The 24936-nt window shown below is 38.3% G+C and overlaps 1 protein-coding gene across 2 annotated transcripts; it reads left to right on the forward strand.

Annotated features, from left to right (window-relative positions):
- The first annotated feature begins 99 nt into the window (after positions 1 to 99).
- susd6 (sushi domain containing 6) lies at positions 100 to 24297 on the forward strand. Of its 2 annotated transcripts, none has more exons than XM_079887677.1 (7): positions 100 to 362; positions 4361 to 4515; positions 18999 to 19190; positions 19374 to 19568; positions 20260 to 20398; positions 21298 to 21719; positions 22338 to 24297. In XM_079887677.1, exons 2-7 carry the CDS (start codon positions 4404 to 4406, stop codon positions 22361 to 22363), a joined length of 1086 nt encoding a protein of 361 aa, XP_079743803.1. In that variant the 5' UTR covers positions 100 to 362; positions 4361 to 4403; the 3' UTR covers positions 22364 to 24297. The 2 variants fall into 2 exon arrangements, with proteins under 2 accessions (XP_079743803.1, XP_079743804.1); XM_079887678.1 differs by having other exon boundaries at positions 21301 to 21719.
- Positions 24298 to 24936: the final 639 nt, after the last annotated feature.

The raw sequence follows: 24936 nt of genomic DNA on the forward strand, positions 1-24936 counted from the left end.
GATCGCATCCCCCTCCTCTTCCAAGTACAGCTGATTTCTCGTGAACTAGCAGACCTCGTAAGCCCCGCCCCTCTCGCGTACAGTTCGCCATGGTCGTCATGGAGACGGTGTGAGAGCGAGGCCACTGGTGGAGCTCGAAGCCCTCTCCTACTGTTGGGAGGAGGTACTCCGATCTGGCCCCGCTGGCTGGCTGCTCTCAACCTTCTCCGTAGACGGATGTTCAGATCGTAAAGGGCCGTCAGAATCTCAGAATATATTCCATACCAGCATATACCGCGTTAACAGTAGCCCTGGGATTTCCATGTATTAGACGCAGCTCCATGGTGACCCGATACTGGTTTTAAAGAGGAGGGCATTCACTGGTAAGATCTGTTTTTGTTTTTTTTTGCGCTGTGAAGGTTAGTTAGCTGAGCTAACACGGTTAGCCACTCGGAGTCTTTAGGGTCTGAATCACTATTTAGCGTAAAAGCTAACATATATCGATAGCCAAATGATTCAGTCTATGTACTTAAATATAGAAATAGTAGGTCGGTAAGTTATTGATTGATAGGACTTTAATATTCACAGGGAGCTATTCCAGGCATATAACTTGGCTCGCTAGTGAATCCTAATCCAATCAAAAGCACTGTTCCGATCACAGCGAAAGATCGTTTTTGTTCAAGATCGTGACGCGTATTTGTTGTTTAAGTTAATCACAGTGTCCTTAGGTCATTATCTTGCGAGTTTCAATTGGAAATGTGGCTGTTAATTAGTGTGTCATAACGCGATTACTAAAGTCGCCAGTCCGGCGATGCGGACAAAGCCTGTTGTTAGCCATAGGCTGCCATTTTACTTTACTAGACTGTTAAATATCTGTTGTATGTGTATTATTAAACGGCTGTTTTTGTTTTCGATACATTGACAAGTGTATTCGTCAATGTGTTACAGTATTATTTCGGTCAGCAACGGACCTCGAATATCGTTGTAGTCTTTTGTGCTTGCGTCAACCGGTTTCTTGCGTCGTGTGGATATCTAGGGAGTTTGTCAATATGTAATTATAATATACATCCTGTTTTTTCTACCCGTTACAAAAACGACATGTCGAAACATTGGACTCGTACACGCGCAAACATCCACAACGTGCTGTGCCGTAAACAGTGTTCGCATAACAGGAGGACTTTAAAAACTTGTGTTCGAAAAGTTAGAAACAACCTCAAAGTTACTTTTTTTTATGAAACTTAATCGCGAACATTAGTGATTCATCATGTTTTTGTTTGATTGTATAGGTTAATATTGTTCTGTTCGCAGTATTTGGAGAGCAGGGCGCGATCTGTTCTCTTTGTTGTACTTGTTCTGCTCTCGGAACAGTTGCACGTGTCGACGCGTGTGACTTTAAGCTCGCACATACTGGGGCTTATTTCTCACAGAACATACGTTACCATGTCCCTACGCGCACTTTTTTTCTCTCCAAATACCTGGCCTTTTATTTTATTTTTTAATAAAGGTGTGCTGTTAGTTTTTGCAGGGAGGCGATAGAGTCGTGTAAACCAGATTAGTGTCATCTGCCCACGACTAATTGCTTTTTAATTGTCTGGTATCTCTAATTTTCAGACAGCATGCATTGGTTGTTGCTTTGTTTTTGCAGCACTTGTAACCCAACTACTACTTTACTGTGCTTTTTGCAGTAGCATGTCTTGACTTAAATGTGAAGCTTCATGTTGAAACTTGATCAAGATGTTGTTTCAATATGATATCATGTGGACAAATGTAACTTGCTTTGAAAAACTTCCCTGCTCAAACTCTTGCTGCATCCACCTCTTCCTTATTGCTATTCATATGCAAAGGTGTAAATAAAGGAACTGTGTGAGCTATAATATATTAAACAAAAGGCCTCCCAGTTATATATTTCTGTTTTTCTCCCTTTCTGTCTCCTATCTTGTACAAAACTCCCTGGAAGGACTCTGTATTTGGATATTTCTTGCTCGAACCCTTTTAGGTTTGAACCTGAAGGCAGTTCTGGTATGATGAAGCAGGAACTGTGGTGCCACGTTATTTTTGGCATCTGGCCGGATTTTATGTTTGCTTCAAAGGAAAGTGACTAGTAGTGTGATAGGATTATGGCTTTCTGATGTGGTTAAACTTGTTTTTAATCACAAAGTGGTAAAGAAATGCTTTCAAAAACAAATAATTAAAAATCATATAAAATAGATATTTTTAAAGAGAAAACTCCTGTTCCTCATGTTGTTCCAAACCCATTAGATGTTTGTTCTTCTCCTCAAACACAAATTCATGTATTTTTATTAAAACCCGATTTCGGTTCCTTCATTGAAAGTCAATTCCAGTAAAACGTTGATGCTTCAAAATGTCCATAAATGGGTCCTAAAACAATTCCATATATATCATATTTGATGTGCTTTATCTGGTTATGTGCTTTGTTTAATGTTTATATGTGAATAAAAGCCTAAATTAAGTCTGTTCGTGTCTAACTTAGATTAAACTTGATTCATATGGATATTTTTTTTCAACTTTTTGATGCATTTACTTTGTGATGTAATGGACTTTCCAATGGAGGAACAGAAAGCTCCCAAGTTTCGTTAATTTTTTTTTGAATTTGAATAAAAGTGGTGTGAATTTTCATTTTTGGGTGAACTATAAAGTTCCTATAGTTCCCTATAAAGTTCCGTATTAATTACAAGGTATTGCTACTGACTTATAAAGCCCTAAACGGCTTAGCTCCAGTCTATTTAACGGATCTTCTATCGCCCTATAATCCATCGCGCTCTTTAAGATCACTAAATTCGAGGCTTTTGGTCATACCTAGGATATCCAGATCCACCAAAGGAGGGAGATCATTTTCACATTTAGCTCCAAAACTCTGGAATAGTCTTCCGGATACTGTTCGTTGCTCAGACTCGCTCTCCCAGTTTAAAACTAGATTAAAGACGCATCTCTTCAGCCAGGCATTCATATAATACTTTTAATCTTACAGTTAAATCCGGTCTCTAGTTCATAGACGCCAGAGGAGAACTGGCCCCCGACTGAGCCTGGGTTCTCCCAAGGTTTTTTTTTTCTCCATCAGGTCACCTGATGGAGTTTTTTCGGTTCCTTGCCACTGTTGCCTTTGGCTTGCTCAGTTGGGGATATTTAATTTAATTAATCAATCAACAATACTATTGATCAGCATTACCAAACGTGGACGTTTTCCACTAGAAACAAACATTGATGTATTATTTTAATTTAATACTGTGAAGCTGCTTTGATACAATCTGTATTGTAAAAAGCGCTATATAAATAAACTTGACTTGACTTGAACTTACCGATTAAAACCACTTTAGAGTTTTTCGCTGCAATGTGTTACTATTATTTCAGTAAGCAACGGTCCTCGAAATACCATTGTAGTCTTTTGTGCTTGCGTCAACCAGTTTCTTGCGTCGTGTGAATATCTAGAGAGTTACAATCCATCAGTCAATCCATTGCATTTTGTACAAGCTTGGTCCTTCAACAGCTTGTGATGCGGTCATTTATCTGTATTTTACAATATTTTCAAGCAATCGTTGTTGGATATTTGTGTTATTACGATATTACGCTTACTCGGGAATGCCATCTGTACAACACCTTAGTCACTTTTACTGAATCCAGGCTGATTTGCTGCTTTCCCACTCTGGGATCCTGTTGGCACTGAGCATTTTGTTGCAGAATGTTCTATTGCACCAGTCTGTTTGGTACACGAGACAGCAGGCGAGCTCTTCTCTGCCAGTGGGATGTGCGTCACACTCCTTGCGCTCCTTGGACACCCTAGTGCTTCTCCGGAGCTATGAGGGGAAAGGTGTGGCGGCGGTGGCAGATTGGCTGTAGCTGCTGCACTCTCAGCATCCTGTTTGTTTCTCAGATTCGAGGACCCCATGTTTTTGAACTTAATCTTCCTTCTGCACACACATGTATCTTCTTTTGGAGGAATGCTGACAAATGCCTTGTGCTTACTTAGCAGCGCCGTTGCACCTGCTCTCATTTGTGTGATGGCCGTGCTCTTGTTTTTTCCCTAAGTGCATATTTGCTAATAGGCTTAATAGGTAATATAAACAACACCATACACCACACGGATTTCCTGCAGCATCTTTTCTGTATTTTGTTGATTAAAATGTTATATCATAAAAACCTTATTCAAAGCAAAAATAACTATATCGTGAATGATATATAGGCTATCTTTATCGTGACATAAAATTACTCATATCGTGTAATAAGATTTTGGTCATATTGCCCAGCCCTACATGTGAGTGTGGTAAAGTACTCATAAAGGGTTTGTTGCTACCGCTTCTGTTTTGCATTGAGTACTCTAACTACTGAGCTCCATGTAGTAATAAGTGTGTGTTTGTGTCATCAGGTTCAGCCGGAGAGGACTCTTGCTGCACAAGCAGTGCTGAAAGATGTGCAATGGAATGGTAGCGTGTGAGACGAGAGCCTCGCTCGCTCACAGGGTGGCCGCCAAATCCCTGCTGCTCCTTCTCCTCGGCATGCTCCCCACAGGCCAAGCTTCAGGTAAGATTATTCACAAAAACCTCCTCCAAACTCCTACACCTCGACCTTCCACTGCTGTGTCCGCTCTCACACTCTTTAAACATTAATATTTAAGATGTCGACAGCTGCCTCATTGATTTATTTCATAGGAAGTAGGCTAATATGTCCTTAGATTATGAAATATGTAAAGTAACTTGCGGGAATGGAGGTTTTTCAATGTATTATATTGAATTTCGCTTTCTGCATAATTCTGAGTCACAAATGGTTTACAGTGGGGCGGTTTTGTCTATTGGCATCCATGATTCTTGACGTCAAAGACAAAGGCTTTTGTTCTTTTGTTTTTATCGCTGTCAGTGCTTTGATAACAGAAATAACCGTTGGACTTACGCTACCGGATGGAATAAAATGAGCATCATTTCTTTGTTTTCAGTCGAGCATCTGGGAGGTGTTTGTGGGGGCTGGGCACACACTCACTCTCTTTCTTTCTCTCCACTGAGGGTGTGTGTATGTCTGTTGCCCTTGTCCGTGAGAGTCTCATCCAGAGTCTCCCTCACTAAAATACCTCTATATCATGTTCAACATGGCAGATTTGGCCTGAGAACTAAGACGTCCATGTTGACTGGCAGTCGATGTGTTGTTATAAAGACTGAGGTGTGTATGTGTGACCTTAGTCACTTGGGCACTTGTGTGTGTGTTTTTATGAAGCCTAAGTTATTCTTTAACTCAAAAAGCTCTTTTTATAGTTTCATCAGACCATAGAACCAGGTCCCTTTTGAAGTTCGCAGCCGCTTTTGCTCATATTTACCAAGGATGCCAGTATTTGTGGAGAGCACTGGTATATACTAAGTACTGACCCAAATCAAAACCGTTCTCGGTTAATAGTATTGTTACTGAAGCATCGTTTGGAAAACTAGTCCAGTCTGAATAGCCTTTAACTTTCCAAAACCACACAGCATCTGCACTATTTCCCCTTAACAACACGTGAACGCGGCTCAATGAGCAAATGAGTGTCTCTTGCCTTATGTAATATGTGAGTCATTGAGAGCGTTGCATTTGGAGATGGAGAGATTGAGGGATGGTGGGATTCGGCTGGACCGCTGATCCCATATGGCCACATTCCCATATTGATTCAGCACCACAAAGTCCAGCCAGGGACAAAAGTGTCCCAAGTGATCCCAAGTAATATGTGTGTGTGTATGCATGAATGTATGGCTGCTCACACGTGTTTGGCATGAATCTAGTACATCGGCTGAAAGCTACGTGTTCAGCCTTCCCACAGACTGAGCAGCGGACAGAAGGGATGATTTTTCAAGGTCATCCGATGAAAGTCTGTTGATGATATTGTGCCATATTTTTGGCTGTTTTTCCATTCATCCACCCAAATATCCATTTTTGTTCGGTTCATCTCTTCAGTGTTCTTAAAGTGTGTAATTTCAGTTAAAGGAAATTGTAAATAAAACTAATTATTTAAAGGGGACCTATTATGCAAAATTCACTTTTACAATGTTTTTGAGCATAATTTTGTTGTGTACACAATCACCATACTGTGGTAAAAATCCATCCACTCTGTTTGTTAATTTCCCCTTAAATCAGAAAAGGTGTCTCAAAATGAGTTGTTCAGGAAATCGTCCATTGTGATGTGAGCCCTATTAGCATAGCTCCGCCCCAGTCTGCCATGTTTATCATCTGCTAAAGCATTTAACTGCAGCATTCAAGTAAGCTATTAAAGCTACAAAAGTTATTCAGTCATTTTGTTGACATTATTCGTATTTTTTAAATTTTATTCACATTAACAGCATAGACAGCAGCAGATACTGGATATTTGGCTGCTGCCGTTTTAATGCACGTCTTTCTAATATTATAGACATGCAATTTCTTTCCCAGCTGTTTACACAGACATAACCAACTGTGTTTATGTAAACTTTGTGTGTATTTGACAGTTTAAGCGCAATAGGATGCGAAAGAGAACTTAGTTTAGTTCTCACGCGACACACGGCATGTGACAGTGGGCTTTCTGTGCTTGTGCTTTGGGTGTGTGCGCTCAGAAAACCGCATATCAGAAGATTAAACTGGTATGGCTTTATAACGCCGGCAAATAATGATGATGAAGAACTGCAAAGTCATGTGAACGTAACCACAATAAAAAAATAAATTAAAAAAACAGATGTTTTGTTTGTTGTTGGCTGAGTATCAGAGGCATGAGTTGTAAAGGCTCCGCGCTCCTCTGGAAAGGGGGGTGAGGAGCAGCAGTTAAAAGTACATTCACGAAAACCGCATGTTTTTGCTTCCACCCAGAAAAGGACATTTACAGATTGGTAAAATAAATGATCCATGGGGTAAATTGAGCTGAAACTTCACAGACTCATTCTGGGAAAACCTGAGACTTATAGTACATCTTGTAAAAATGGACATAATAGGTAAAGTCTTTAAGTCTTAATGGGTGTAGGCCTAAATGCATGAAATCGACCCCTTACAGGAAGTCCTAGACTTTGGATCTGTATTGGTCTGTTGTAGAACATGCTGAAGGAAGCATAAGGCTTCTGAGTGATGAAAGAGAAACCTGAATCGGATGTGCAAATCCCCACAGGTCTGTTTTGGCCATGTAACTTGATTGGCAGGTCATCAATGTCAATGTCAAGACTAGGGATGTGTGAGACTAGTCGATTAAACGATACTGCTGCTGCCAGTCGACTTGGAAATACTAGTCGTCATTCACATTTTTTTTTCTTTATGTTTTGCTTTATATTTTTACAAAAGCTATGTTTAACTTTAATGTTAATTTTACATTTTAAAAGTAATTTATTATTTTGGAGCGAAAAACAAAATAATTTAATTTAACCTCAGATTTTGCATGCGTTTGTGTCACCCATGGTGGGTTCAAAGAAAAGTCAACTCGAAAGATGAGCAAGTTACTTACTTGACACTTGAACAGTTGCTATATCAGCATCCTAAAAAAGAAAATACGGCAAATTAATGTAGCTTGTCAGTACACGTCAAGTTTTTCTTGCGATTTTGCAGCCCGTCATGTGTACAGATATTTTCATACACAAGAAGTGTGTTCATACCCGGACAAGCAAGTGGTTGCCGTGGTAACGAACAACAATACCTTAACGGGCTGACTTGTGTGGACTAATATAATAGGCTATTAGGTTTGAACTTATTGGGCCTGTACTGCCTATTAATTCAGTTGATTTGAATAAATATGTCTATAATGGATAACGTTATGCACGGCAATCATATCGTACTTATCTGACCTATTTTTAGCGGCATTATAGACTAGTCGGTCGCAAAATTTCCATTTAAACGTTAATGAAATTAGTTATTGCGCACATCCAAATTCAAGACAGGACCTGCAAAACCACAGTTTGTGGTTTACAATGTTACAGCGAACTGCTTGAAGCATTCACTGAACAATGCAATTTCAAGGCACCAAGATAATGATCTACAAAGTTTAGATGCAAGTAGAAACAAGCAGGGTCCAGATCCTACTTTATGAAATTATGTTGTTTGAAACGATTCTTTTTAAAAGGCTCGATTGCATCGCTTCATTCACGTGTGTCAAACAGAAACAAACAAGAGGAAGTAGCACAGGAAGGCAACAATAAAAAAAAAACTTGCTGTTTTCAGGGGCTGATCTTAGGGTTTCTGGAGCTTGACTTAGCCTACACTATTTCAGAGTGTGAGAACGAAAAGCAGCTCCCTAAAGGCACACAGCTGAAGTCGCTCTGTTTTTAGCACTAGGCAAATTGTGAACTACAGGAATTTCCCATGTTACTCACTTCTTACTACCACTTCCATATGTTAGCAAGTGTTCCTTCTCACCTCAGCAAAGACTCTTTTCAAACCATTAATACCTGAAAGGCATTGGATGAGGTGCTGGCATCGTGAGCTAGCATACATAAACCCTACACCTCAGCTATTGTGAATAATCAAAAAGCAGAATTAAATTGTAAAAAGTAGAATCAAATAGAATTTGCTACAAATTGTTTAATGTTCTTTTCAGGTACTTTCATGCACATGCTAAAACCGTTATAGGTATCACTTGACATGAGGTTTGGGGCTGGTAAGATTGTTTTTAATGTTTTTGCATGGTCACCAAGGCTCAATTTATTTAATCAAATACACTAATACAGTTAAATATTACAATTTAAAAACTTCATATATTATTATTCATATATTATTATTAAAAAAATCTATTTTCATATATTTTATAATGTAGTTTATTCTTTTGATGGCAAAGCTGAATTTTCAGCAACCATTACTCCAGTCTTCTGTGTCACATGATCCTTCAGAAATCAATGTTGTGCTGCTTAGTAATTTTTTTGGAAACTGATACATTATAAATGTCTTTGTCACTTTTGATCAATTCAATGCATCCTTGTTAGATAAAAGGATTTCCAAAACAAAATGCAGAAGCAGCATTCTTATGCTTCAGGATGTGGTTTGTGTGGGTTTGAGAAATGTCTGCAGTTTTTTTTATTTTTTTTTACCATCATTACCCGACAGTAAATTTCCCAATAACAGTGATGTTTGTTTGATTTGAGGCACATCATGTGAAAATAAAATGATAACTAAAATAAGAACTGTGATCATACACTTCACATTTCCCAAGTTTCGGTTCGATCACTTTGTAGTGCCACTTTAAAAGAGTTTACAAGGCTGACCTGATTCTTCTTCTTTGGAAAATCTGTGTGAAGTTTTATTTTTTCCCCTCAAAGCTTGCTTAGCTTTCTACAGTAAAAAGATGTTGCTAGTAGCACAGGTTTAGCAGATGTTGTGCAGTCTCTCAATTTCATAACAAATGTTTTAGAGGATGTTTGTGTGGGTGTCAAATCATTTGGGATATGAATCATAGGGCTTGTGTCTCTTGTGTTCATTGTGGAAAAATAGCAGTTTTGTACCTTCACTTCAGTGCATGTCATTGAAGCGCTCAACTAGTCAATAATGTGAATAAAGGGAGGAATTTGATTACACTGTTTCAGATACCCCGTTGGGCAGGCCGGTTATGCATTTTGGTAGCCCGACTGGAAAACACAATAGGCCCGGGATGTCGGGCTAGTTAGCATTCACATTGGCATTTTTATCACCGAACCTAAAGGCATAGGGATATGTTCACAACCTGATTGGTAGGCTTTTATTACGTATATCGTGACGGAACTTACCAAACATCCAAAACAATGCTGTGTGCTGGGCTAAATGCACTCGTTGTATGTAGGTAGCCTACATATGATGCTATTTTGACCAGCTGAGAACTCATGAAGAGCTTATTAAATGTGTAGAAGAGTCAAAACAGTGGCAGAAATCCCTCCACAAACGCAGATCTGTTGCGAGGAGACGCGGTTCTGACGCCTGAACCCATTCTGTCCTTTTAGGGTCGTATCTTATGACATCATGTCCTGTTTTTGGTTAGTTTACACGTCTTAGGTCCGTGTTGCGTTCATATGTCAGTCGAACCAATCAGTCGAGTTCGTTTGGAAGCGGACCGAGACGCCTCGGTTTGCTTGTTTGGTGTGCACCACCAGGGTTCGGATGGCAGCATTTACACTTGTTCAAATGAAGCGCACTAACAGAGCAATCGCACCAGGGTTCGTTTTAATCCAACCAAACATGCCAAGTGTGAACACGCTCTTAGACAAGCATTCAGAGAAGCACGCAAGTTCGCTGGTGCATTTGCGTCCTTTTGTGCAGATGTAAGTTGTAATATTATTTTTATGTTGTATATATCTGATTAATCTCACATAGGATGCGTTTGGTTGAGTTTATTAACCCCCTAGCAAAGCACTTCAGTTTATCAGTGTTCATTCACAATGGCGTGCCTGACATTATTAACTGATTGGGTTATTTGAGACCGTCATATTCCTTTAAGATGTTTCTTTTTCAAAAACATTGATGGTATTATTAATTATCCAGCAGTGTTATTTTTCTAATCCTGTCTTCAAATATGCACAGGCTGTCTGGAATTACTTGATAAAGTAGAGATAAAAATACAGTATAGTGCAAGATTTGCGTCGCCAATCTATACATTACATTATAATGAGAGCACAGGTGTTGTGAATTCTCTGTGCTTTAGTTGCCCGTGTTTCAGCACGTTGTTATGGGAAGAGTGCATCCACAACGGGTGTTACACATTCTGACAAGCACGATCAAGTTCATGTGTGCATCCTCGTCCTTTTGTGCAGATGCAAGCTGTAATATTACTTTTATGTTGTATTAATAATCTCATACAAGATTGTTTGGTTCAGTTTATTATCCACCCACGCCCTTATCAAACACAATGGCATGACTGAGTTTAAAGGTTGATGTCTGGTTAATCATGTGTAGAAAGGGGATAATATGAAACTATTTATGTGAAATTGCGAATCTAAAAATAACATTTACTCTTTTACTGATCTATTTGCTCACATGTTCGCTTGTTTGTAGCTTTGTAACTAGCAGTCAATATTTCAAATATTCATTACACATCAGGGAAATCATGCAGTTTTATAAAAACCCATTTTCATCCTGCCTCTTTCAATGACAATACTTTAGGCACTGGCTTATAGTATATACAGAACCCTTATCTTGCCTTGTATAGCCAGATGAGACAGTTACTGATTCCACAGAAAGTCATGAGGAAGTAAAAATGTAAGTGACTAAGAGACGGACAGTTCCTCATATGATGATTAGCCTAGATTATTTCCTAGTATAGACGTTTAAATAGTTGCATAAATGTGGAGTATACACTTTGTTGCTTTATTTCCTTCATTTCAAACCTCTATCTCTACTGAAAATAATGGAGAAATTCTGTAGAATCCAATTTTTCGGTGTAATTACAATGAACAGGGACAGAAGCTTTCAAGCTTCAGAAAAGATCAGAAAGCAGCATAAAAGTGCTCCATACAACTCGTACACTAGTATCCACCTTACTTTTCAACGTGGAAGAAAGCTATTTCCTGTGAATGTGTGAGACTTCTGATTTATTAGTCGCTATAGATAAATAACTAGAAGAATAACAAAGTCCAGCACTGAACTGAACCTGTATGATAACTCTAGATGAGAAGCAGACCCAATTAAAGTTGTTTTTCACTGAAAATCTGGGAATCGGGTGTCTGATTCATTAACAAATCATTCTTTTGAGTTGAATCTTTTCAGGTGAATTGGTTGATCTAGTACTTTTTGTGAATAAGACATCAAAACATGAGGTGAACTTTCCATTCAAGACTTTTTCCAATTATATTAAATTATTTTAAGGTTGCTGTTAAAGTTGCTGCAAGATTGGTGCGACTAGTGTTTTGTATCTGTTGCGTGTGGAACCGATCCCTTGGTGGTTTAGCTCGTGGTGTGAGATTAAAAAAGTGAAACTATTTACATAAATCCATCTGAGAAAAAAACACTCCACCCTTTTTTGCTCAGCATTGCCAAAAAAAAAATGTTTTTATCCCCGCCTTGCTTCAAAACAACTAACTGCACCATCTGTCTTTGTGGACAGTGTTTGATAGCCATTCACTGTTGACCCTCTAAGTCGCCTAGTCACGTTTAAACAGATGCCCTTTTGGCACTCAAGTTCCTAATAGCCATTAGCCAGCACAATTGATGTCAGCACCTCTGAGCACAGCTGCTGGCCCAGGATCCAGGCAGCTGAACGGCAGTAGCTTTTGCTCCGACCGCTTGCGTGCACCACAGAGGCTCCAATCTGTCATTAGCTGTGGGCCGAGTGCATTCCTGGAGTGGGTGAGCCAAGGCACAGCAGATCCCGAACACAAGAGCACTGTGTCTAGAGCCATCCGCTGATAGCAGACACAGCAGGGCCACCGGGTGCCCCCTCTCGCTCTCTATTTTTTCCTTTTTATCCCTCTCTGTACACAGAAGAGGAGTTACTTGTGCCTCACAGCTGTCCGAATAGAGTCAGGAGGGTGCAAACACCCATCTGCCACTTTTAACTGTGACAAAGGCTAGAGGAACAATAGAGTCTTCCTCTGTGTCTTCTGTCAGATTGTCTCTTGGTTTTCCCTCCTAGTCGATTTGGTTTGTGAGGACAAGCTGCTTAAATCAGTCCGCCTCCGACCTCGGGGTATAAATGGGCATAATACAGAACACGTGGAGCTTTGGTTAACGCTTTTGTTCGGTTTCTCTGAAGACAGGCATCATTTAAGGCCCTTTTGTTGTTCACGTGGCCCAAATAAAAATATACTAGAGATGCATTGGTTTCAATTTTTTTTGTAATGGCTAATAATCAATATTATCATCAGTTATTTTATTTTATTAAGTTATGGGCCAATATTAGACATTTTTTATTTTTTTTATTTTACCGTGCATTCTCATTTAGATTTCCTTTGCCATCATCTAACGCTCACTTAAAGTTAATCTTTAAACTACTAATAATTTTATAACACTGTTAAATGTAATCTTTTGTCGACCTCAAAACTATATTATAATGTTGTGATGCCTAAATTCACTTGTAGCAATTAAAAGGATTGATTTTTGTTTTATATTTATTTATTTAATGGTATCAAATTTTAATATCCATTTATTGCTTAACATGAAAATAATTATAGGCCTTTTAGTATGCATAGAGAATTATTATTATTATTATAAATATGTATTAATGTGTTGGTCTATGCTACACTGTCTCTGTGAATAAAAAAAAGTCAAATGTGAAAATGCTTAGCAGTGTTTAAATGATGATGCTGAGAGACGTTTTTTGATATTTTGGTCGATGTTTGTGTGTTGAGTCAATAAAATATGATTGAATCTGTGGAGGCTCGAACAGTTATGGTTTCATTCTGGATGGATCAGTGTTTTATCCAGGGAGAGCCACCTGGATGTCTTGTCAGGGCTCGTTTTGGTGTAGCAGCCAAGTTCGTCTGTCTTTTTTTCTGTGTTATTAGACATGTTCGTGTGGAAACTCATTCCTGTCTCCTCTGTCCCTGCAGGAATAACACCCCTTTCACTGAAACTCTTTCCTAACATCCCTTCCTGCTCGGGCGTGAGAGTCGGTGGGTGCGCTTTATCTCTCGCAGTCAGCTGTGTGCGGTTTCCCTTTAACCCTTTGAGTCTGCTCTAAACACATGTAAACGCAGACATATACAGTCACTCACACATATCAACTCGTTATCCCTCTCGCCTGCAGTTGGATTCATGTCGTCCCAACCGTGTTATGTACACAGAAACATGAGACTCGAGTATCTTACGGCCTCCTCTCTCTCATGCAGCGTTTTCTTACAAGAAGGAAACTACATACTGTTATTAGCCCTTTGAGAGCCATTCAAGACATGTTTTGTCACGGGTGGGTCTCATATCTCAGCAGCTGTGGTGTGCTTGTTTCGTCAACAACGTCAAACTCGCAGTGCTATAAACACGACTGGATATCTCAGGAGGTTTGTAAAGCAGGCTTTGGTGATAACTGTATTAAGAGTTCAATGAACAACATGTATTATGAATGAATCACCTTGTGAGGTTAGAGCAGGGCATTATGGTGGTAGAAATGTGTCAAGCTGGTATAGATTCTGCTATGCCTTTTCAATACTGTTTAAGAGTTTAAGATATATAAAAAAAATAAAAAAAATCGTACTTTTGAACAATAGTGTATTTTTCCAACCTGTGTTTATTAGCTATGATAATGTGAGCGATTCCATTTTGCTGCGTGCATATGGTGGAAGCATTTTGCTTACATTTTTTATTTTTAATTCTATTTAATTTTAAATTTAGTATAGTTTTAGTATTTTAGGGCTGGCAAAGTTAATGTGCTAACAAGTATAAAAATAGTCTTGTTGTATTTCTATCTATTGACATTTTCAAGCTTAATGCATTCAGATTGGTAAGATTTCACGATTTATAATGTACTGTGTATCATTTTTGTTTTAGTTTGGTGCCATGGAAATTTATTTTAGTGTAGTTTTACACAGGTACACTGAAAAAAATGATTAGTTGAAATTAATCAATTATTTTTATCGTAAGTGGTTGCATTCAATTGATTTTATCTACATTTAAACAAATGCATTAAGTTGAACTTAATCAGTTTTAGTTCAACTTAATGCATTTGTTTAAATGTAGATAAAATCAATTGAATGCAACCACTTACGATAATTTTTTTTTATTAATTTCAACTAATCATTTTTTTCAGTGTATGCTAGTTTTCAACTAGCAGTTAACAAAAATGAACTCAGTAAAAACTCGACTATTACATAAATGTAAACTGTTTCTGTACTGACATCAGACTTCTTATTCAATCTCAAATAAGATTACTAGAGAGTCACTAGAGAATCAAAAAATAGACATTACCACATTATTATGACATTTTTTTGGGCGGCATTTCCAGTGAAAAGAAGACATGATATACTGTTGTTGTGATTATAAAATGAATCATGTCATGATTTAAAGATTTTGGTCATACCAGCCATCTCTTAGTTAGGTTTATGTCTGTGGGAGATCCTCTTTCTTTAGTTTCTACAAATTCCATAAATGGGACAGAGGAACAAATCCCCCTTCTACCATTTACTGACAATTTGCTTACGATCTCAGGGATTTGAATTAGGAGAGATGAGGGGGAAACAATAGAGATTGAAAAACACATCAGGCCATGTCATAAGGAGATCTGCAACAAAAACATATTTACCAGGGAGGATTTTTTGGGTTTTTTTTTAGACACCAGGGTCTAATCCATGCCTGGACTGCTGGGTTTTGGTCTCACTGAGCATCTGCGCACTGCAGTGGTCAGTAAAGTGATCCGCTTTTTTTAGACCACAGCCATTTCTAATGAAGGATAATTAGAATTTCATTCCGCTGTTAATCCCTTGGGTTTTTTTCTTTCTTCTGGGTGCTGCATCATGGACAGATGGAGGGTAAAGGCCGTTCGGGACCATGTGTTTGACATTTAGTTTCATTGTTGGGATCTCACTCCAAATGCTAAACTTCTCATTATCTAAATGAGGTATATTTTATTCAGATTATTGGTGTTTAGTAGAGGAGGTCAAGGATCCAGTTAGAGTGCATTAGGACAGTGCATTTTTTGTGGTAAATTTGATCTGCTGTTCAAGGTAGACTAAATTAACCAGGTTTCTTATGAAACTTCTGCCAGCCAAACAGGTTAATTGGGATTTCAGTTGGAACATTACAACATATTTCTAGACGTAATGTTTTCAAACAAATAGGCTAACCCATCCCATATGGTAGTCCTAAGATAGGTATCTCTATTGTCATGTGTACAGTCAGTTTTAGATTGTGAAGGCCCAGTCCAACTTGTCATAGCAGGTTACAAACATTCTTCCGCAAATCTGAGATTCTTTTCACATTTTCCCTTGATAGATCCTAGCTTTTGATGACGCATGAACTAATAATGAAATGACAACAATGAAGAAAAATTCTATTTTGAAGATCCAGTTTCAACCAAAGGCAAAACAAATGTAGCTGAGGTTTGCAATATATATCTTTTAATGTGAGTTATATTCGGTCACATTTGGTTATTTTGTCATATGTAGTCTCATTCTCTTCCTTTTGAAACAGGTTTATTTGTGGAATAAAAGGATACGTCAAGTATACGCCTTTTGAGTACAATGATTTTACCATAGCCATATGCTTTGTTGTGCCTAAATCATGGTAAATTCTATGTAATGCATGGCTTCAAGTGGCTTATTATTTAATAGTGGCTTGTATAAAATTGGCCAACAGCAGTACGATAGACAGGTTCAATAAGTAGTTACATTTAATAATAATAAATAATAATTATATTAATCAGAATAAAATGTTCTTTTGCCAAATAATTGGTTTTCAGGATTTTTTTTATTTATTAATATTATTATAATATTTTATATTGTATTTACATTTTTGTACTTTTTACAATTTATGTATATTTTTTCATTTAATGTTTTATTATTTTACATTTAAAAGACAGTATAGGGCATGTAATTGTTTCTACATATTTTATGATTTGAATTAGACTTTTAAGCTGAAACAGAACACTTTGTTTTCATACTTTTATCATACTGTACATTGTAATGCACGTCGACTTTGAGTGTGGCTGGTCCACTCAGAATCAGATCTTTCCATTTTAAAAAGTGCACTAAAATACTGATCGCTGACTCCAACAAAGAAGCAATTGGTCACAGATGTTGCACGTTTGATATAATGGATTGTGAAGCTTTGCATCTGTAGTTCATATCCTGAATGTTTCTCTGGTGTCAAATCAGAAGAGTTTGAGCTGTATGTCCGAACTCTGAGTCCATAATCGGCTGATCGCAGCTTAAGAGCATGTTAAAAGCTCAGATTAGAGAACACAGTGATCGAGGTGGTCTCTCCAAACAGACCTTGTTTGTTTGAGTTGTTTTCCTTCTTTCTGCTGGATAAATGTAATAAGGGGATAGACATGTTTACGTGTTTCAAGTGATCTATTGTGCGAATAAAGCTCCGGCTCAGGGGCTCAGGAAATGTGTTTTTTTGCTTGTGTGAGAAAGACGAAGAAAATGAGAGGGAAAGAGATACCACTGGCTTTATGCCATTAAGCCCGAGGGTAGAAATGTAGTATTCTGTTATGCTTTTCAAAGCTGGACATTATGTGTGTAATATGGGTGAAGTTTCTGTTAAATTGAGGATGTAATACCAGACAGTCAGCAATATGAGAATAAGATCTACTTGTGTCCCCTTTTTCTTTGACACGTTATGAATTTTAGGGTTAGTGGAAATCAATTTTAGGTCACTTTTAGACCAGAACTTTTGGTGTGAGCCTGAGTCTGTGATGTTAGTTTCCAAGTACTTGGAAGTGACAGAAATGATCAACCATGAAAACACAGTTTCAAATTTTTTTCTTCTGAACATTTTGAAGCAGCCTTAACGTGCAGCCGCAATTAACGTTGCTGTGCAAAATGTCATTTCAGTTGGAATCTGTGTGATCGGGAGTTTCATGTTAAAGGAACACTCCACCGTTTTTTTAGATAGGGCTTATTCACCTTCTTTCCTACATTTAGATAGGTGGGCAAATGTATTTTTGTCTCAGTGCATGCAGTGTTTTAGTTTGACAGGGTCGGCGCTAGCTTAGCTTAGCATAATGAATGGAATCCTTTGTTGCCAGCTAGCATGTCCTGAGTAAAAGTGATGAAAAAAAAAACAAAAAAAACACCTAATTACTTCTTGTGGCCTGCGTATTCACAACAAGTACAAATAGCGATGCAGATTAACACTAGGCGATTTCCTATGCAGATATTGACTTGGGACTATATTAGGGGGAAGCACAGGCGAAGCACTGCTACTTGGGCGCAGAGATATCACGCCCAAGTAGCAGTGCTTCGCCTGTGCTTCCCCCTAATATAGTCCTTAATATACAAGTCAATATCTGCCTAGGAAATCGCCTAGTGTTAATCTGCATCGCTATTTGTACTCGTTGTGAATACGCAATCCACAAGAAGTAATTAGGTGTTTTTGTTTTGTTTTTTTTAAATCACTTTTACTCAGGACATGCTAGCTGGCAACAAAGGATTCCATTCATTATGCTAAGCTAAGCTAGCGCCGACCCTGTCAAACTAAAACAATGCATGCACTGAGACAAAAATGCATTTGCCCACCTATCTAAATGTAGGAAAGAATGTGAATAAGCCCTATTTCAAAAAACGGTGGAGTGTTCCTTTAAGGTGAAAGTTCCCCATGCAGATTTCACTCATGTTCAAGTTGGTCACGAAAATTTTGTCATTAGCCGCGTTTCCATTACCCTTCAAATTGCGCAAATTGAAAATACGCTTAATGGAAACACGTAATTTTCGCAAAAACTCCCATTTATCGCAAAAAAGTTGTTCCGCTCGCATGAGGTGGTTTTTCAGGCAGTTCGAAAAAGAAATATTTCGCAAAACTGCAATGGAAACAGTTTTTGGGGATTTGCAGGTCAGCTGACGTAGATGACGCGTTGTGTTCGGACAGAATACGAGACAGAGTTCTTTATTAAATTCATATAAGACAAAATTATTACAGGAATAATGGATTCTAAACCTCAAATGAATGCCACAATCAAGACCTCGAAGCAGGGAGAAACACCCAGAAACACCTCATATGTGCCGGTCACAAGTATAAGGGTCGTTCCTTACCATTAATGCTTTGAAAACACACACATATCTCCTTCGATTCATAATAATGGCTAGTGTATGGCTGGGATTAGTACATAAACCTACCAACGTCCGTTGCCATGGTTTTTGGAATGACTTTACTTATCGCGAGAGGAAAAAATGAAGTTTTAGTCGCTTAACATCGGTTCATGGAAACGCCGTTTTTTGTCGACATTTAGAAAAAATCGCAAAAGTTTTGCGCAAATCTGTAATGGAAACGCGGCTATTGTTAGTTGATCTTTTATCAACTAATCTTTTAGCATTTGTTCTCCTATATTTACAGTCAATAAGTGGCTTTTATCATTATTAAATAACTGTAGTTTATGTAGTCGGTACTGCAGTCTTATTGAAGGACACTATAACCGGAAAAGGCCCCATGAGAAATGGTTGGCACAGTTGAATGGGTTTTTATGCTAACTTCTGCTCTTTCTGCCCCTGTAGGTTGTCCCAGACCCTCAGTTGTGCCTCATGGCAGTGGGAACTTGACGGAAACAAACCGTGGCTCCTTCCCTGTTGGCACACTATTGCAGTACAGCTGCGATCCAGGATACACGCTGGATGGCTACAACATTATCACCTGCACCGTCTCAGGCCACTGGTCTTCTGACCTGCCTCGCTGTGTCAAAAATGATGGTATGTTCATTCAATTTAACCCTCTCTTTAGCATTTCATTCCACAAAGGGTAATACTGTGTTCACATTATGTTGGAATTAGGCATTTCTGAGTAGAAAAACAGTTCTACGTCAAACTTCTAAATTAATATGAAAGCTCTGGCTCCTCTCCTTCGCACTGACTCTCAAGCTTTTTTTCCAATAGTTTGTCAACCACCGAGTGAGCCGGAGAACGGAGGATATAAATGCCACCCCTCGCCGTGCCACAGACTGACCCAGGGTACCGTGATTGAGTACTTCTGTGATCAGGGTTACATTCTAAAAGGAGGGTACCAGTTCCGAACCTGTGACAATGGAGAGTGGAAATCGCCCTTGCAGATCAGCTGTCACTCTGTGCAAGGTATGTCACACAGCAGCTGGAGCTTGTTCCACAAGCTTAGCCATCATGGTACATATGGGAAGTTTTCCTTCTTCTTGGCAAATGTTGCGAACAGAGAATCATTTTAAATGTATTAAATTATAATAATGTAGATAGCAGTTCAAGTGAGTTCGTACAGCATTGGAAGTTTTAGGTCCCAGAAAGCATCATTTAAACATCACCTATATTTTTTTTGTTAGACAATCAACATTGTTTTGGATATTCAGTCACTGGATGCAAGTTAAAATTTTAGGGAGCTCTAAAATGTGAAATTTGAGCTCTGAAATCAGTGGCGTGAATGTGTGTTGTTGTTTTTTTCTTCACACAACTTGATTACTGTTTATCATTTAAATCTGATTGTTTGGTTTTGTGATTAGCTTTATTGAAGCTATCCCTGATGAGGAAAAAAAAAAATCTAAATCAGCTGAAAGTGGTTTTCTGGTTTCTTTTTTCTGTTTGGCCAGCTGGTTTCCCAGCACAAACTGCTGAAATCACCCCAAACCCCTCTAAAACCTCCAAAACAGGCCAGGTTAAACAGTTTAGCCAGGATGGTAGACCAGCTAACCACCTTAGACTTGTTTAAATTGGCTTTTCAACTGTATCTGATTATAAACTTTTTTTGTTTTTGGCTTTACGCACTGCTGTGAATTAAACAAAAGGGTTTCTCTTCCAGATGAGGAGCAGCGCACGATGCTGCCCATGCCGGCTCTGTCTATCGTGGCCTCCACTGCCAGTTCTGTGGCCCTCATCCTGCTGCTGGTGGTGCTGTTTGTTTTGCTTCAGCCCAAACTCAAGTCCTTCCACCACAGCCGGTGAGGCCCTGTCACCCTCATACTGAGCGCATCTTCTTCAATGACTATTGTTTTATTCTCTCAAAGAAGGAGATTACATAGAGTTCTTACGTAAATCTAAAAACGTGAGGATTAAAACTGTCATGAAAACCTAAATTCTAAATTATTTTTTGTTATAAAAATGCTTCAGGAAAAAGTAAATAAATAGTGGAAGTAAAAACAGTATTCTGTATACTTTCGGATATTAAAAAGACACTTAAGATTTTTGTATTTGATGTTTGTCCTCATTTACGCTACCGTTTAAAAGTTTTGGGTTGGTAAGATTTAAAAAAAAAAAAAAAAGTTTCTTATGCTCACCAACGCAGCATTTATATGATTAAAAATACAGTAAAAACTGTAATATTGTGAAATATTATTACAATATAAAATAACGGTTTTCTCTTTTCATATATTTTAAAATGTAATTTATTCCTTTGATAGCATGCACTGCATTTAATGCATCTTTGCTGAATAAAAGTTCTACTACATTTGACACCTAGCAAGTGTCCAAAACATTTTTTTCTTAATTTTGAACTATTTTAAATATATAGATATTATAGATATTTTATTATAGTACATTTTTAAATGTTATTTTTGTACTTTTTCAGTCATTTTTGGTACCACTGAATGCATTGAGAACGTTAAAAAAACAGCTTCTTAAAGTGTTTGCATATGTACTCATTTTAGTAGCACGCAGAGTTTAAGTCAATCCTAATTCCAACGGTTTGACATAAACAAATATGGCACCTCCCCTACTGCGCTGTAGTTCCAGTAATTTGCTGTTGCGTAATCAGCCCACTGTGATGTAAGCCACAGGTCAGGATTTAACACCGTTTAAGCCTTACTTTTTATTCCCGTATCTCTCCTTCACTCTTTTAAAGCAGCCGGGAGCAGGGTGTGTCAGGACAGCCTACCTCCATCATGGTGGAGGGCGTTCAGGTCTCGCTGCCCTCCTACGAAGAGGCCGTGTACGGCGCGGGCGGCACTTCCGTGCCTCCTCCCGAGTCCCGGGTTCAGATCGTGCTGTCGGAGGGCCCGCAGGTGGAGGGTTTGAACGAACCTCTAGAACAGGCTCAGACGAGTTACAGTTTCCCCTCCACCTCGACTGCTGCGCCCTTGTGTCACGCAGAGACTGTATTGGTTCACCAGGTGCCCTCTTCCTCCTCTCCATCCTCCTCATCCTCTCGCTCCTGGGCTGCTGAGCAGCCTGGTGCCGCTGCGCCTCTCCACCGCAGGCAGAGCAGCGAGAGCAGCGATCAGCACAGCTTGCTTTCAGTCACCTCTGCCGAAGAGTATGGTGATGGTGAGTGAACTTGCAAATCTAGATGTAGAGGTGATGTGTGCTTTCATTTGTGTGGATACTCGACAAAATGGGCGTTTTGGCTTCATTTTGTGTTTTTCTGTTAAATTTCTGGAAGAAGAAAAAAAACATTTTACAATAGTAATATTATTAAACAACATTTTACAATCTGAAGTAGCCTGACTTTATAAAATAATTTGATATTTTAAAGTACTTGTTTTTTTGTGTTTTTTTTACAATATCATGTATTATTAATTTATTTAGTATTATTACAACTAAACGACATTTCACTACCTGAACTAACATGGCGGTGTCATAAAAAGGTTCAGTTATTTGATATTAATTTTTTTTTTATAAAACTTTTTTCTTTATTATGTCAGGACAGTTGTATCACCAGACTTTTTGCCGTTATGCTCCCTCAAAACGATTAAAGTGAATTTTATTCCTTATCTCAAATCACTCTCATCATAGAAGATGATGTTTTTGTGTGGATTGCATTTTTAAAGTATTTTTTAAGGAAAAAAATGAGCTACATGCCATTGACCCGTTTTTTTGATGTTACAATACTCATTTTCATTTCTGTGCCTAACCTTATACCTTCATCATGTCTTTTTTCTTCAGATATTCCATTGCTAAAGGAAGCCTGAGTCTGTGTGCAGCCCCCCTCCCTCTCTCTGTCATCGCTGGCCAGCACTGCAACCCCTAAAGCTTCTCACCAAACACTTACCCCACACCTACCCTTCAGAACGCAGCAGTAAATGAGATCCATCAGCTGTCCCTCTGCCAACAAATCGCCCGGCCCTGGGGTCCACAAGCTGCGTGGCCCCCGTGGAGTCTGGCAGCTCTCTTGACAGGAAGGACTTTTGACCGGACGACCCCTCAAAGGGATGCGCAAATGCTCGAGTTTAACACTTTTCTTGCAGGTGCGCTAACAATCAGTTGCACTCACAGGCTTACCTCGTCATGACGAGGATTCACTAATTACAGATGAATGCATTAAGATTACATTGTGGATCTCTGCTCCGTCAATGACTGTGACCTCTTGCGAAGGGGAGAGTTCAGCAAAGATTTGCTAAGCCAGGCCCTTTTCTCTTTGATGCTGCATGTTCTGTGCAATTTCTATTCTCTGTTTCGTTCTACACGCTTACACACAGGAGCACGGCACAATCGAAGCATGACGCATAGCACCATCTCGACACATTCCCTTGTGCGAGACGCAGGGTTGAACTGATTTACATTGTACTGTACACAAATACATGCTTGCCTTTTTATTTGTCAAAAAGTACCTGTGCTGTGCTCTGCGTGTGTGTGTGTGTGTGTGCGTGTGTGCGTGCGTGACTGTGGCTGTTGTCATTCGAAGAGGGCTGAAGTATCATCTAGGCTTCTTTTCCCCAAAATAGGAAACATTTTCAATACCTCCATTTTCTAATCGCGACGTTATTTAACTAGGATGGATGTTCCTTGTCTACATGTCTGTTTGTCCAAAGTGAGGGAGACATACTTTCAGAGAAATAATTCAACTTTATTTCTTCCTTTTAAAAGCAAGTATAGCTCCCTCATGTTTATGTGTTGCACGCACAAGCAAAGAAAACTTTGATGTGTTTTTTTATTTTTATTTTTTTTAATCACTTGTATGTTCTTTTTCCAAGAGGACTTTGTTGGGTGTGGACTAAGTTCATTACTGGGCTGTACCTTATTAGCTTTGACTTAGACTAATAATATCTGGAATATAATTTAAGCAATAGAAGCCGCATATATTACATTTGAATGCTTTGCAAAGCCAGCTGTGGCGTGGCTAACATCTTAAAGATGACTATCAAAGATAGAAGCACCTTCTATTAAGTTTTCTTAATAAATCATTTGCTATTAAGATGGTAATTGTAAAGAGAATGCATCAGATCTTAAATAGGTTGTGCATTGTTTTAATGCGCTGTCTAGACTCAGCTCCAGAAAATGGCCTCGTTCTTCACTCATAATGTTCTTTTGGCAAACGGGCATTTGAAAAACCAAACCAATTTTATTTGAATTGCTTTTCGTTTTGCATTTTTTCATCCTTGCTCATTGGACATTGCCCACCTCATGTCTATATCCCCCTGTGTGGTTCATGTGAGATTCTGATGTTTGTCACCATGCATCGTATATATATTTTTTGTGTGCGTGTCTGATTTTGGAGAGAGAGGGCAGTTTGTCTATCTGCACATCCTCAGTTTTGTGATCCTGACTTGTATTTGTAAATTTATTTACATTTTTTTCATGCAAACTGAAGGCAAAATATTACTGCTGCCTTAACTTGTACATTTTATGCATTTCTCACTTTGTAATCACATTTCTTCTGTCTCACTGGCTTTATGGTAATTTGTCTTCAGTTTCCTTATGGCCTTACTTTTTTTTTTTTTTTCTATGCATAAACATTGTCTTGTTGAATTTCAGACGTAGGGTTTTACTCCTTTGGAGGATGTGACATAAGATTGTCCACCCGAACTTCCTCAGAACCTTTTTTTTTTTTTTTTCTCAGTGATTGTGAAATATGAACATATGAGCTTTTATTTCTTTTTGTTTATCAGTTTCATTCAAAGGATTTTTTAAGTTTAAAAAAAAAAGAAAGGACGCAATTAAAAAAGGATGTCCAGGATGTGTGTGAAACACTGTTGTACGGTGTTTTTCTGCAAATGTAATTTAAGTTGACTCATCCACCCAGCTCCCCATCCCCATTACACTTTTTTTTTTTGGTTTTCCTCTGTATATTGCTGTGGGTGTGAAGATAGTATTTTAATATTTGTATAAAGTTTAATTTAATTCTACAGTGTGTATATAACTATTTCTAATTAAAGCTTTCATTTGAAGTGCACAAGAAGTTTGGAGCTTTTTATGTTATGGTTCACTATGAATACTTAGGGTTTTTTTATATTATTGATTATGTATCAGACAATAAGCAGACATAAATGACCGAACAGATAGAACTTCTACAGGAATGAAATTATATCAAATATATGTGAAGTTTCACACAACAAAAAATTAAATAAAAAATTAATACATATATAAAATAACATGATAAACATAAACAGAGGAAACATTATGCATCAGTGGTATTACCATGAATATTTTTAGGTATATTATATCTATATCGTCATATGATGAAGGATTCCATTGGGTAGCCTTAGTAAGTCATTAATGTTGTGCGTTACCGACATCTAGTGGTGGAGATTTGAAAGTAGTAATA

The sequence above is a fragment of the Squalius cephalus genome (assembly GCF_949319135.1).
Source record: "Squalius cephalus genome assembly, chromosome: 12".
NCBI classification, from domain to species: Eukaryota; Metazoa; Chordata; class Actinopteri; order Cypriniformes; family Leuciscidae; genus Squalius; species Squalius cephalus.

Excerpts from the sequence above, each read along its gene's own strand:
- susd6 (XM_079887677.1), top strand. The coding sequence starts at position 4,404 with ATGTGCAATGGAATGGTAGCGTGTGAGACGAGAGCCTCGCTCGCTCAC. Across the intron at positions 4,516-18,998 it reads CCCCACAGGCCAAGCTTCAG|GTTGTCCCAGACCCTCAGTT; the intron begins GTAAGATTATTC and ends CTGCCCCTGTAG. Across the intron at positions 21,720-22,337 it reads TGCCGAAGAGTATGGTGATG|ATATTCCATTGCTAAAGGAA; the intron begins GTGAGTGAACTT and ends TTTTTTCTTCAG.